This window comes from Catharus ustulatus, chromosome 3 (genome assembly GCF_009819885.2).
Source record: "Catharus ustulatus isolate bCatUst1 chromosome 3, bCatUst1.pri.v2, whole genome shotgun sequence".
Taxonomy (NCBI): domain Eukaryota; kingdom Metazoa; phylum Chordata; class Aves; order Passeriformes; family Turdidae; genus Catharus; species Catharus ustulatus.
Genome location: NC_046223.1, coordinates 65,318,472 through 65,334,019, shown reverse-complemented (window position 1 = coordinate 65,334,019; position 15,548 = coordinate 65,318,472). Strand labels below are relative to the sequence as shown.

At 37.0% G+C, this 15,548-nt stretch overlaps 1 protein-coding gene across 1 annotated transcript in view; it reads right to left on the bottom strand.

Moving 5' to 3' along the window:
* The window catches only part of TRDN (triadin), a 219,772-nt gene that overhangs the window by 53,676 nt on the left and 150,548 nt on the right, over positions 1–15,548 (bottom strand). Inside the window, exons 22-27 of the mRNA XM_042779095.1 lie at positions 12,769–12,792; positions 10,695–10,745; positions 10,019–10,069; positions 5,077–5,127; positions 3,251–3,301; positions 2,620–2,670 (exon numbers count right to left, since the gene is read on the bottom strand). Coding sequence (XP_042635029.1) covers positions 2,620–2,670; positions 3,251–3,301; positions 5,077–5,127; positions 10,019–10,069; positions 10,695–10,745; positions 12,769–12,792 — 279 coding nt within the window. The remainder of the gene's footprint in view (positions 1–2,619; positions 2,671–3,250; positions 3,302–5,076; positions 5,128–10,018; positions 10,070–10,694; positions 10,746–12,768; positions 12,793–15,548) is intronic.

Below are 15,548 nucleotides of genomic sequence, written 5' to 3'. Positions count from 1 at the left end.
TAAAAAGTTAGGCCATGTTGAAAACATCTGCATGAAATGAAAGTTCATTTCTGAGCTTAGCTCGTCCTTCCTACTGCTGTACCGTGAGAAAAATCTTGCATGTGCTTTATCAGCTACTACAGGAAGAAGACTTAATTTTACTATAAAGAGAAGAGAGATAGTAGAGTTAATCACCTCTGGGTAGTAACTTTCTTTTTCAAATACACTGAGCATAAACCACTTCATGTGCAGCCAGTGAAATTCTACAGTGTTTAATTAAACAAATCCTTCCTTGAAATAATTCAGGTTTGGAATTTGGCAGGAGTTGTTATTCACCAGTTGTTTCACTGATCAAACTGAGCTAATTAAGTCCTTTTAAAATACTTTGTGTAGTTGGGTGGGTGTTTGACACTTCACTGAAGCTAATTCATTAGCATTGCAATTAAAACACTTTTACAGACATGTATTTATTCTTTACAATTCTTGATCTTTTGAAGTAAATATGATTTTATTTTCATTATTATTTACATTAAGCAATCTTCCAACCCGGAATATTTATGAGAAGAATTAGAGAAGAAACTCAATGATAAGGTCAAGAGTCAAATACTTAAGGGTCTAATTAATGTTTATTTACTTAAGTTTCATAGACATTTTTGCAAGTACTTAATAGGAAGACCAAAGACCTTGCTTGCTTCAAATTTAATATAAAAAACCAAGTCCTATTAAACCAATAATCAATGTACAAAAAGCTGCCCCCACTTAGAACCACAGAATTAAAGTTGTAAAAGACCTTTAAGATCAAGTCCAAATGTCAGCCTAGCACCTCCACCATTTTTTACTGCTAAACCTTTTCCTCAAATGTCATATCCATAATGTTTTTTGATACTTCCAGGACAGATTCCTCCACCACTACTCTGGATGGCCTCCTTCAACACTTGCCAACTCTTTCTGTGAAGAGTTGATTCCCTATTGACTGAAGTAAACTAAATGGAATGGTACAATAGTGTGTCCCTATTTTTCTAATGCCCTGGATCTTGAACTGACAATTCAGGTTCATCTATTTTGACTGATACAAGAAGTTTCAGACTACTTAAGCCCTAATTCACTTCCATAGAAACATAAAATGGTTTGGGTTGGAAGGAATCTCAAATATAACCTAGTTCCAACCCTCCCTGCAATGGCAGGAGGGACAACTTTGCCTAGGCCACATTTCTCAGAGCTCCAATTGACCTGGCCTTGAACACTTCCAGGGGTGTATCCACAGCTACTCTGGGCAACATATTCACCACCCTCACAGTAAAAAATTTCTTCCCATGTCTAATCTAAATCTATTCTCTTTCTCCCTTGTCCTGACACTACATGTTCCCGTAAATAGTCTCACTCCTTCTTCCTTGAGGACTCCCTTCAGCTGCTGGAAGACCACAGTTAGGTCACACCAAAGCCTTCTCTTCTCCAGGCTGAACATTAGCCCTTCTGCATAGGAGAGGTGCTCCATTTTTCTAATTATCTTGGTGGTTTTCTCTGGATTTGTCCCAGCAGGTCCATGTCCTTTATGTGCTGGGACCCCAGAGCTGCATGCAGCACTGCAGGTGTGATCTCACCAGAGCAGAGTAGAGGGAAAGAATTACCTCCTGTGACCTGCTGGCCATGCTGCTTTGGATGCAGCCTAGGATACAATTGGCTCTCTTGTCTGCAAGAGCATATTGATGTCCAGCCCCTCAGTCACTAGTACCTCCAAGTCCTTCTTGACAGGGCTACTCCAATAGCACCTCTTTCTGGTAGCACTTAAGCATTTACTTTGATTCAGAATGATAAGCAAAATAATAACTGCTTTCCACTATTCTGCCACACACTAGGTGAAATAGCTGCACTTGAAAACTTCTAAATGTTGTCTTTCATAACTTTGTCAGAGAAAATATTGCCTCAATATTTCTAGTATTCCTTAGGGAAACTCTAAAGATAGGAAGCTGTATTATTCAATTATCTGAAACAGTTTTCAAAACCATCTGGAAGATTTCAAGATTGAATACTACATTCCCATAATTTAAATAACTGATATTAGCTAACATGTTATTACATATTTTTATCCATGTTAAATTATTTACAGATTTACCCTGAGTGATTGTTTTATAATGAAAAAATGGCATTTAATCCATATGCAAAGAAGATAAAAGTAAAAGTAAGTTTTGTTTGAATTTATGTGATATAAATAAACCTGAACATAGTTGGTTAATTATAATTACAGTGCCTAAAAATTCCTAATATTTGAGATGTACTATAAATTGTAATTAATTTTTATTTGATGGTTAATGCAATCAAATATTATGGAGAAGTAAAATGCAATCTGAAATAACTAATTTAAATAGAAAGAATGAGACAAAATAAAGAAATAAGAAATAAGTCCTTTTGACTTTGGAGTCCGTAAACTACCACAGCTGCAACTTGCTTGTACAACCTCATATGCACCTGTCACTTGTTCAGCCAGGTAAAAAGAATGTTCAGCAGTAAAATATGCCATTCAAGGATATTTAGGGATAGCTAACCAAAGAAACCAAGATTTAATTTGTGACTCCTTGCACAAAGGATTTGTTTTCTCAACTGAAACTTATGTTATGGTTTAGTTCAACTTGGGATTGTTACCTTTATCCTTAGGATTAGTTGAAGTCTTAATTTCTTTCCGTTTTGAAGAGTCTGAAAAAGAAATCAAACACAAAAATGAAAGGAGAAAATTAGCAAGGTAAACATACACTGTGTTCATTGGTACTGTAACAAATATGCATAACACCAGATCAACCAAATACATAAAAGAGTTAGAATTAAGAATTAGAACTTCCATTTAATTCAATAAAAGGCACAAACTAAAGTCGAAAGCAAGCTACAAATAATTCCCACTAAATTTTATGGTAAAGTTTCTGCAGGTCAAACCATGCACTCATTTCCTGCGCAGCCTATTATTTCAGCCTGTCATGTGCATTCAGTAGAAGCTCTGTTGTTACTAATTCACTCAGAACAGACTATAGCACTCCCACTGCAATTTTGGCTGTGCAGTCAGACAGCAGTTAAAGAACACCACAATAAGAAGGGTTATCACTTCATTATTTCTGAATCATGTCAGACACTGTTCCTTTCAATATATCAGATCTATTAAATGAGAAGAATCTAGGTTTAGTCCCTTTTTGCCAACAGCCTGTAATTCAAAATATATCAAACCTGCACTGACATACCAGCAGAAGACTTGTTATTTGCCAACCACATAATGATAAGACGTTACCTTTCTCCTTTAAGGCTGCTGGAGGCTTCACATCTTTTCTTTTACTGGTCTCTAGAAAGAAACATTTAACATTTATCACAAGTCAGGTTAGGGAAATAAAATGACACTTGAACAGAAAGCAAGTCAAACAGTTTGGTATGTGGAGAGCAAAAAAGATGTGATAATTAAATGGATTTAACAGCATGGAAATAAAGAACAGGACAAAAAACAAGGTCATCCATTCATCTTCCTAGTCTTGGATATGCAAAATAATAAGCCTTCAATATGCCATTAGTTTCTTTGCATTTTTAGGAAAGTGTAGAGCCCTCTCAAGCAGACAATGAAGAATTACTTACAAAGAAGAAAGAAATTCTACAGAGCAGTTGGCACCAATGACTTTTTCTTTTGCTGAACCCTAATAAAAAATTAATCCATATTGATACAATTGAAATATTAGGAATACTGGTCTTGAAAGCCAGAGGCTGCTGATAAAGGCAAGTGGGAGTTACTTTTTATTCAGGAGTGACAAAAGGACCAGCTACTCATTCAGAGCTCCAATATTCTTTTAATATCTAAAAGGCCATATGGGCATTGCCTGTGAACAGAATTTCACTTCCTGCATATATAGAGCTTTTTAAAATGACAGGCACACCGGCTATAAAAAAAGAGCAGTGCTCATCCTTCAAATGTACATTCTTATATTTTATGTCAAAATGAATAGCCCAGAAACTTAATTGTATCTTTAATTATTTTTCTTCAGTATATGACAAAGTATTAAAGGAGATGAGAAAAAAACCTGATATTCTGATATTCTATTTTTCTACTTCTAGTAACTGACAAGGCAGAACCCAAGGACAAAAACTAACCACCAAACAAACAAACAAATCCCCCAAAAGCCCCCCAAAAATTCAGGAGTTAGCTAAGCACAAAGAAAGGAAAACTATGATCTTTTGGTGCCCAGGTGAGATGCAGGGACTGGCAGCATTGGCACAGATGAGAATTCTCAGCCACAAGAGATGTCCTGGCTTCATTTCCTAGTTTTTACAAGGAATAATACATTCCTTGCAAAAGTGTGTCATTTGTTCTATACCTCTTCAGCAGCCATCAAATGCCTCCAGCTTCCAAAAAATGGGACTTTGAAACAATTTGGACTTCAGGTGTGCTGTTCCAGCTCAGGAACCAGGCACAGTTCTGATAGCCTTTGCTGTTTAGTTTAATTTTTTCAGGTGTTTCAGTACTCTCCAGAAAGAGAGTGTTCGATACACATTGCATTGCAACAAATAGGGTTTTCTCCAAATAGATGCTATCAAGCAGCCCTTGACCCCTGAGTGAACAGTGAGCAGTGGTCTTGCAATTGAAAGGGTTAGAGACAGAGATGCATGTGCCCATGTTGCCAACAAATAAAGAAAAAATCTTGACACATCTGTCACTCTCACCTGGATCTGTCAGTAGCCTCAACCAGTTTCATTCTCAGACACCCACATGCCTGAGCTGTAGCCACGTGGACCAGATTTAGTCCAGTTCCCTTCAGTAAGGTTCCCACTATGGGATTTAGACAACTAAGTTTTGACAAACTAACATCCAAAAGTGGTATAAAAATAAATTTTAGTATTTTTCTCAAGGTACAAATTCAAATATCCACATTTAAAAGAAACCCAGATGAATCCTATAGATCCTACTGGGATCTGTACGAATATTATTAAAAACAATACAGTAGCTAAAACAAACTAAACAGAAACCAGGATGGGTTTAGTTTTCCGCACTTCTTTATTCCTACTCAAGAGCTCTTTCTAGACTGAATAACTGTTCTGATATTCAGGTGTGGATTTCTTAACTTCTTCACTTACCTTTTTCTCTTAAGCTCTCTGGATTCTTGGGATTTTTTCCTTTCAGGGAATCTGTAGGGAGATAATTAGGTTTCTGAGACTTAGAAGGCAGGAGTACCTTCTACATTTGAAAGAAAACTCAATAAATATTTAAAAATCAAGACTAAAATTGTGAACATAAATAGATCTGAACCTGACCTCTCTTTACATCCTCTCCAGACTGTTTTTAAGGTAATAATGTCAGTAGCAAAAGCAAGAATAGAAATTGCTTTTGGTGACTGTCTGTTGAGACCACACAGAAGATAAAAATTAGAAATAAAATGAGGAAAATGCAAGCAATGATACAGGATTAGGAATTCTTTAGGTCTTATCCAAAATTTAATGAAGGTATTTTCTGCTTTTTCAGTCTGAAGAATATATCTTTTGCCTCAGTCCTTCAGAGAATATGCATTCAGGGTCAGTAAGCACAGAAAAGCATAGACTCTGTTGTGTAAACAACTGATGTTTAAATTTTTTTCAACCAACAGTCTCTTGACATCTTATGTGTATTTATCAGGGAAATTAGGAGAAAATAGTTTTATCTAAAGTGAAAAAATAATTTGATAGGGTTATGAATGTATGTGGTTTGAGTGAGAGAATGTCACAGACTGAAGAATGCTAAATAGACCCAGATGCATTCCATCTGACAGGATATAGCACCTAAGCTTCATTTATTCCAAGTGAGAGTAAACCAAATCTTCGGTAAAACAGAAAAAGCTAAAAGAGGATCCTTTACAAAATAATTTTAACTCTGAACATCCTCCTGGCTGCCATGGTACCAGGAAGCAATCCCACTTATCCATCTGGATTTAAGTGTGAGTTATAACAGAAAAAAATCCCTTCCAGCTGAAGCTGTTGGAGAAACCACACTGCACAGGGATAGGTTATGAAGTTAGAAGCCTGATCTTCACAGCAGCAGGTGGACTCTTCTTCAGGGGTCTGAGAGCAAACTTCCAGTATGAAGCCTGAAATCCTTTGAAGTAGCCTCTATGTTGACTATATTAAAAGACTTGAGGCAACAGCTGCCTCACTTGACCACTTCGGGCACACTGGTGATCTCAGCGGTGAGCAGTCACTCTTGCAGCCACAGCCACAAATCTTTGGCCTTGTGGGTTTTGTGCCATATGCCCATGCTGGGCTTTTTCCATCCATGTAGCAGATCTCCTTCAGATTTCCTGCAATATATAGCTCCTAAGGAAGGTTCAGCAATTTTGACTCTTAAAACTTTTGGATGCAGATCTCAGTGCAGGACACTTTACATGGTGTATCATGTTCCCCATCCTCTGAACCAAGGAGATCACCAGTTCTGCTTTTCTTCCAGGGAGCAGCTTTTCATTTTCAGAATTTTAAACAAGTACTCACTGAGGCCTTTTCAAATTTCTGCTCTCAACTGACCACTTTATTGGTGGTCCCAGAAGGGGAAAAACATAAAGCTGGCTTAAAGCCAGATTTCACCATAGCGCTTTCCTCCCACATTCTACTCCAGGAGGGAAGATAGGTCAAGTTAGGAGAATGGTACAGAATGATGAAGCAGCAGCAGAGTGTGATATCCTCAGATAAAGATATTGTTCTCGTGCAAATGACAATGACAAATGAATAAATGGAAATAGACAGAAATGTGAACTGCTACTGCTCACAGTATAACTCCATTTTGAAGGGGAAAAAGGGTATGTTACAAGTTAAGATAAAAAATGCCACAGGCAAGATATTATTTCATGTTACTTTTGCTTTAAAGGAAACACAAGTATTGAATAACAAGTGCAAATTGCAAATCAGCTCATTTGTTTCTTTAATGACAGTATACTATAACTTTTATGGCAAGAAAGAAATACACACTACTGACTTATTTCCCCTATCAATCTGTGCATAAAAATAAATAGGTTTGTTATCCACACATAGCTGACATAAGAAAATATTCAAAGACATCCCAAAACATGTCAAAAGCAAAGAAGAAGAAAAAGAGCATTTGTTTGGAAAATAAATCATGGAACACAGGGTGAGAATAAATTTATGTTATTGATATGTGAAAATGCTGTGAATTTAATAACTCTGCATAATGAAAATATCTTAGAAAAAATAAATGAGGAGGTATATATGAAATATTACAAACTTTTAGTGCCACTGTTACACCCTCTGGATGAATGAACTTCTACTCTTGTTAGCTGGGTAAGATACCTACCCAAAAACCATGTGGAAAATTATACCTTACAGTTTCACTGGCCTCAAGTTATTTGACTATGCTTATGTCAACCGAAAATCAGTTTTTATATTTGTGAGTACAAATGGGCTTCTTTACTCTTTAATGCAGGGAAGAGCTGAAAAGCCGGTTATAAATTCAGACAGAGTCTTTAGGTGTCCTGTATCACTAAGAAGTGGAAAACTTACTATTCTGTGTTCTCTTTAACTGCTCTCAGTAAAATTAGGCTTCAAGACTGAAGATATTTTATTCACCTCATAAAATAGATAAAGTAACTCTGTAGGGTTATGATCTATAGAGTATCCCAGCAACAACTCTAAATTCAGGGATTTACTTTTCCTCTTTCTGCTTTAAATAAAACCACCATGCCTCAGTTTATGAAAAATAACCTGCTTTAGGATAGGGTTTTTGGTCTGGAATCCTCCTTGTTCGTTCAAACTTAGCCCATCCTTCAAGGGGAATGAGGTGTGATGATACCTTTTTTATTGCATAAGGTGCCAGACACACTTTAATCACCACAAGTATTTAACACTCCACCTAGAAGAGTTCTTTTGCTTAGTTTATATGAATGGTAACAATCTCCCAAGATACATCATTAGGAAGTATATGCAATCTTAAAAAATCCTTACTTTGATATATTTTTATTTTCCAGAAAGATCCACTTTCAGAAAAAAAATTTCAAACCACCAAGTTGCAAAGACTAAAAAGAAGTCCCCAGTGACCTGGTCAATAACCTTTCTAGAGGCCCACTCATGAAGCTTGGAGAGGTGATGGAGAGGGGAAGAAATGGCCTGCAAATAGGTTTTGATTAATTTATTAACTGCAATTTGGGCAGATATGATGTCTGAAATGAGGGACTAATAATGCTAAATACCTGTTTATACAGCAGAGTAATCCATAATGCAATAAGAAAATACACAGGCACCAAGATTTCTAGAAGTTTCTCCCCACAGCTTTTAAATTGTTCCTATAGTCTTTTATGCTGATATATTTTCAAATGAACTCACTAATCAGCATCCTCATTTTTAGGCACAGGCACAGAACTATGCCAGTTTGATGCCTATTATGGGAAACAGTGATGGCTGCACCAGCAAGAGCTCTCAGGATCTGAGGGACAGGCTCAGCTGGGCTGGACATCAGTGCTACTGCAGGGGCTCAGGAGCCTGATGTCTCTACAGATATATTCAGCAGTACGTTTTCGGCTTTATTGACACTTAAAAGAAATTCCTACCTGCTCTTTTCTGAAGGTTAGGTGGAGAAAGTCTAACCTCCAGAAGGACCTGTAGTTATTAATTACTACTAACTTGGTAATTGTTGTTGCTGATATGTTAAACATGAGCACAGGAGACAAAAAGCAGTACTGTTGCCACTCTCAACAAAGGACACACACAGTATGGAAACTTCTTCAGGGTTGGCAAACCACTGTTCATTTGCTCAAAAGAAACTATTATTAAAGAGTCTTTGGGTCGTCTCTCTTTTTTCTCTTCTCTGTGCCTCCCTGTAATGCCTTGAAAGGAGCAGCAGGCTGAATACACATGCTCCGTGCAGGCAAGGAGAGGGCAGAGTGATCCTTCTAATTTTCCAGCACAACACCATCAGGCAGACACAGATTATAGGCAGTCTGTGGAGAGGGCCACAGGACTCTAGAGAGTTTGGGTATACAGTTCTGGTCCAGATAACCAAGCTTCTGTAAATGGGGCATGCATGCATTAGAACACGCACAGAACAATATATGCACCATAGAATTTTCAGATTGCCATAATGCAATTTAAATTTTTGAATAAAGAAGTGAGTGAATGAACATAGATTCTAGGATTTTGAAAATATATCTAGCAATAAATTATTCCTCCTTTGCTTTATATGTTTTTGTCATCTTTCAATACTGCTTGAGTTGACCTCTTCATTCAGTTCTTTAAAATTGCATAGAACTCCTGAAACTTGAAATAGTTATATACTAAAGTCTATATATTGCAGACCATATATTTATATATAGCTGTAGATTTATAATAGTTATAGACTGTAACTTAAATTAAATATTAATTTGACTATATATATGTTAGATCTTTTTTATTCTGAAGATGCCAAATAAGACTTATCCATATGTAACTTCACCCAAATAAAGTTCTTTCTAGAATGGAGGGAAGAAAAAGGATGTGCAAAAAGCACCCAATAAAACAGTTGATGAAAGGAAATTTAACTGAATTAACCATCTACTCTGATCAAATTGGCAACAGAAAAAAGGATAAGAAAAACAGAAAAGATTGAGACCACCTCTCATGTTGCAGATGGTTGACTGGATTGCTAAAACCCCAGAACTTTTAGGGAAGCATTTTTCCCACTCGTGCTCATAAACCCTACTTTCATCCTGTTATGTTCACATGTTTGTGAAATGATTCAGTTCAGAATTTCTTAACTGGCCCCTATTAAAGACTTGGCATTGTTGAGACCTTATTTGTAATGTTATTGACTATTACACAGGGTGGTTTATGATATTGATTTAATTAATTTTGAAAACTCTGAAATTTAATTGTCTGATGTCTTCTATTTATATTCCCCCCCATCCCCACATTTTAAAGCTATAAATCCTGTAGAATATTTTAACTAATTAAATTTTGATTGGTTAAAGTTTATAATGAAAAAGACTGATAAAGATTGCTTAAAAAATTAGCATCTTCATTCTACTTTGTGTGGTTTTAGCAAGTTCTATATTTTATTATGCATTCTTACCTTTTTGTTTTAAAGATGTAGGATTCTTTTCATCCTTTTCTTTAGCATGTTCTGTAAAAAAAAATAATTTTAATCTTCAAGCTAAAGTGTTAAACGGTTAACATCTAATGCCTGTAGGATAATGATTGATTGAATAATTGCTGGTTTCTAACTGACACAAGTACCAATTAAATGTGCTACACAAAATTAATTTTTATCAGTTTTAGCATGCTCACAAAGTGAAATCACAAATTTCCTTAAATTTGATGAAAGAGTAAAGATCACTCAAAACTTATTTCACTTTGAAGCTTCTAATAAATGTTAACAAGTGTCCCTAAATTCTGAGTTTAGCCTTCTAAATTTTTACAACTAGTGTAACTAGTGCTCTCTTTGCACTTCTAATTCAGGTAGTGGCAATTAAGTTTCACAGTAAATTTACTGAAATAGTATTATGGTTACAAATTCCTAACTAAATTATACTTTAAAAACTGAAATGGCAATGCATTCCAAGTTTAGTTTTTTAAAATGCATAGTTAGATATATATCTATATAGATATCTATCTATTGATATCTATCTATCTATCTATCTATCTATCTATCTATCTATCTATCTAGATCTAGATCTATATCTATATATAGATATATATATTTACATATATATGTAAGAGTTATATACAAATTCATCTTGCTATGTTACCTTTATCTTTTGTGGCAGCTGGAGATTTCAACTCTTTCTCTTTTCCAGGATCTGTAAAAGAATTAGTCATACCAATAAAGTGACTGTCAGAAACCACAACTGAGGGAAACAATGAGATTTAACCAGAGGAGAGAATGAAGCATATAGGTTGTGAAAGAGATTAAAACTATGTATTGGAAGACATGGTTAAAAATGTAGTTATTGTAAGATTTGTAAAAATTCTCAGGTATCATTCAGAAAGTTCAGCCCACAAAATGTGTTTTGTGGACTGACTATTGTAGATTTAATTATAATCAATTTAGTATGAGACAAGGACAGTTATTCAGTTTTCTTAGCCAGAAAGGTCAAAGCTAATTCTTTGCCAAACCAAAAGTGAGTTTTTGACTTACTGGTGGCCTATTTCTCTCATCTGGGATTGCCCATTCTTGCTGAGCAACGGCAAGGGCCTTATTGGATCTATTATTTTCTAAAAATCAGATGCTGATCAAAGTGTGTGAGCAACATAGCAATGAGAAATAGGTGGATGAAAAGTTGCTTTCGTTGTGCCTACAGACAGGTAAAGATAGCTAGGTCACAGCAGCATTCCTCAAGTAAGGGTAGTCCCCTGCAAAAACTGTAAGAAATTTGCACCAGATGGAAAACAAGAATTTGGTTTCAGACAGAATGTGAGGTCATTATTTGTCATTATTCTGGACTGCTGAAATGTCTCCAAAGCTTTCCCCCACGAAATTAAAAAGGCAGATAAGACTGTCCCAAAACAGTTACTCAAAACTTATTCAAAAAGACCAGAGACTTGGATTTTGATGTTCTGCATTTTAAGTTTTTTAACCACCTGACTGCTGGTTAAACTGTTTTGTACACCTGAGAAATGCTAACAGGGTTTTCTGGTAAAAAGAGAAAATGCTAGGTTCTCCATCACATATGAAGCAAAAATTCCTTCTGTTGAAAAACAGCAGCAATTCAGTTTCAGGGGATATTAAACAAACTGTTAGAAGACCCTCTTAATTTCTACACATAGGATAAGAAGTCAAGACTCCTGATGAGGAGGATTTGTGTTAAGGAGATAAAGGTTGTGTTTAGTAGAGATGAAAATTGTATAAGCTACAGTAGCTAGTTTTAGTGGTAATTGTTTACTGCCTTAATGACACACACTTCACAAATTTTCTCTTTATTATATATGCATAGACTGCAAATAGCAGTTTATCATGATATCAATAAAGCTTCTTGTTCATGATTTAGTATTTGTGTCTGACTAAGACAAACTGAGGTCCAGGGGAATCTGAATTGAAGGAATCCATAAATAATAACTTTTTATTTATGGTAGAAATAACCATCAAGTGGAAAAAACTAATTTGTTGTTGACATTGAAAGTCCTCTTCTGTTGGGACTGATGTCAAGAGATAAATTTTTCATTGTTTTTCTCTTTCTACATTGTGTTTATAAAAAGGCAATACTTCCATACAATATAATTTTTAAAGGAGAAGACTTGGGAAAGAAATCTGTTGAGCAAGGTCAAAAATGCAATTTTATTGAAATAAAGCTGTCTCTTCCCCACTAAACTGCAGACATCTGCTTCAGAAACGACTCCTACTCTCTTGCTTTGATCTTCATGTTTTGTACTCACCAATTTATTATTCAGTCCCTTATTTTCAAAATGAGAAAATACACAATTTACTGCAGTTATCTGTAGGCATATTTGGTGGACATATTCAGACATATTCATAGTCGTAATTAAAAAAAAAAATCCAAATTTTAAATATTAAGTTAATCACAGAAGACTCTGTGAACCGAAATATAACTCAGTGGGAAGACTGAAAAACTTTTTCTTCTGTGCTCATGTGTAATGAAAAATTCCCAAGGGGTTTCCTTTCAGTGTAATAGTGTTAACAAAAAACCAGAAGACAGCTGAAAACAGGTCTAGCCTAAATAAGTATTTTAAAGCATGACATAAAGCCTTTATTTTCAGAAACCTGCCTGTAAGAAATTAAAGCTGTTGTACGTCTCCATTGTTAAGAGTATAGTTACCCAAACTCCTGTGGAAGATGTTATTTTAAGGAGCATAACTATAACTTACTTCCTTGTTTCATCTTTGGTTTATCTGGAGAAAGAGAGGGAAAGGGAAGCAAAAGTGAAAGAAGAAAACAAAAAGGAAATGTTAGAATACATGTTTACATGGGAAATTAAAAAAAATACAATGAACTAATGAAAATGCATTTGAATGCAGGTTGACCTCAAGTGTTTAAATATATCTTGAACCCATCTATTGCCTTTCATACACAGAGAAAAAACATGAAACCCTCTAGCCTGATATGAGCATCTTTAACTGATGGTTAATCTCTTTTCTTAGCACTATTAGATACCAACAGAAAAAAAATTACCTTTTTATTATCTCTTTTAGAGATTAATTCTCAGTAATATGCATTAACTTCCTGGAAACCATCTGATATTTGCTTATGACATTTTTCTAACAAATTGATCAAATAGTTGAAGTTAAGTGCCTTCTTGCTCATCTTTTAGCAGTTACAAATATTACCTATAGTTTGGCTTTACAACTCCGAAGAGCATTGAACTGAGATGTTGCTACAACCTTTCAGCCCATTTCCAGATGTAGGGATTTGAGGTCAAAGCTGCAACAATCACTAAAACCACTGTTTGAAACAAAGAAGTTATGTCCTGATTGCTAAGCAAATCCAGCCTCCAACATCCAGACTTTTCTGCAAGTCTCCTTATACTGTTTCTCTTGGATTGCAAGTGTCAGTTTTGATGAGGACTGAATTCCTCTACTCTTTGAAATGCATCCTGATGCAAAGTGCTCTTCTGTGAGTAATATAAGTATACAGTAATATTAACAAAGCATCCAGAAGCACTTTTTGGCTTGTTTGTCTTTGGGTGATCAACATGTTGGCAGCAGCTGCACACATATAGGGTGCAGAAATGAGAAGCAGAGGGAATTGATGTGTGAAAGAGTTTGTGCTTGCCTCTGTGCATCAGAGGAGCTGAGCTGCTGCCAGCACTGGGAAGTAGCTGCAGAAATAGTTGTGACAGACATTACATGTTGCTCTTATTCCTTGGACTTAGAGAGACTAGATAGCGCTGGCATGGGGAGACAGTGCTGCTGACTGCTGTCATAGGAAACAGTTTGTCCCCCTTTTGAGTCCCTTGGGTATCACAACCTATGGTTTAGAAGACACTGCTCCATGCCAGCCATGTGAAACCAAAGTTTGTACTGCTCAGTCTGTGCTCTTTATGACACAGTTAAAATGCTTGGCAGATAAAATCCCCACTAATGGTGGTACATTGTAGAAAGGACAGATCTCACAGCAACCACACACCTCATTGTGCCTGAGACAGACAAAAGGAGGGCAAGCAGTGCAGATGTCTGGAGAAAAACTTATGTGGCAATGGAAAATGATGTGGAGATACCCAGCCTAACAATGACTGAAATCTAGGCCAAGGCCCACCTAATTATAACATTTTCCATGACAACTACCAAGCAGCTGACAGCTGCTGCAGGGTGTCTGTGCTGGCTTGAGTAATTCTGAGCAAAGCTGAAGCTGAGAAACTGGAGAAAAGAAAGGGATAAGAACTTGACTGACCAAAGCTACTCCAGTAAACATGTCTTACACCTTATTCTGAAGGTTACTGGCAAGTTCATCATCAGGGCTCTAGCTGCCAATTTGAGCATGAGTAAATACAAAAATCACTCCAGTAGGCAGATAGGAAGTGCATCACATCAAGGAAGTCTGAGCTAATAAGCTTTGGGGATTTAGACCCCCTTTTTATTACTTTGCTTCTTACCACACTAACGTAAAAAAGAAGGAATTGCTTTTAACAAGTGTACAAGAAACAAGTATGCAGTATATAATGCTGAAAGTAATGATAATAAATTTTTTTTAAAAATAAATATAAATGGATATAATAGGAAAAGACACATCTTTAGATGGTTTAAGGCATCAATCCTTCTCTTTTTGTGTTAACTCAGTGGTTTGAGTTTCGTTTTGGCCTTACCATTCCTTGGTATTCCTGCTGTTGTTGGCTTGGGACACTGGATACACAGATTTTGTGTCCCTCTGAACTATGTGCCATCAACATGAGGTTTTTGCAGTCTTTCTTCTGGTGTTCCTAGTCAGACATTCCCAGTCATTCTTATCCATACCAATCCTAAGACTTTTGAAAAAAATTCTACAAGATCTGGTCTTAAAAGTTTTTGAGATTCTCTACAGTGTACAGAGAATCCTCATGTGACTCTTCACAAGGCTGATGTTTCATCTGGGACAAGAAGGACAACTCAGCTGACTTCAGAGGGCTACTACCCCTGTACTTCATTGGAAGTTACAGTAATTTCACGAATACAGGCCGCACCAATTTGACTAAGATTTTGCTCCTAAACCGGAAATGTGGCTAATGCTCAGGAGCGGCTAATATGTGTATAATTTTCTGACATTTACAACCTCAGAAGTGCCAGACAGAGTGCCGAGCCGAGCTGCTGCAAAGTCGGCATTTTGCGATTGTTACAAATTGCTACTCTGTTGCACCACGGGTGGAGCCTGGCTGCCTGCAGGCAGCACGGGGGCGGGGAGAGAGGAGGGAGAGGTCTTTCCTTCCCTCCTCTGCCGCAGCCCGGGGGAGAGACGGGGGGGCCCGGCGCCGCCATGGCCGCGGCTCGGGGAGGCGGCGGGGGGCTCCATCCCTGCCTGCCACCACAGGGCAGCGCCGGGCCGTGGTGACAGAGCCCAGTGGCAGCGGCGGCTGGCCCCCAGTGGCCCCGCCGAGCGGCAGCGCCGGGCTGGGCTACCTGGCCCCGTTGCCAGCCCCGAGCGGGCCGAGCCTGCACAGCTGATCCCAGACTGATCC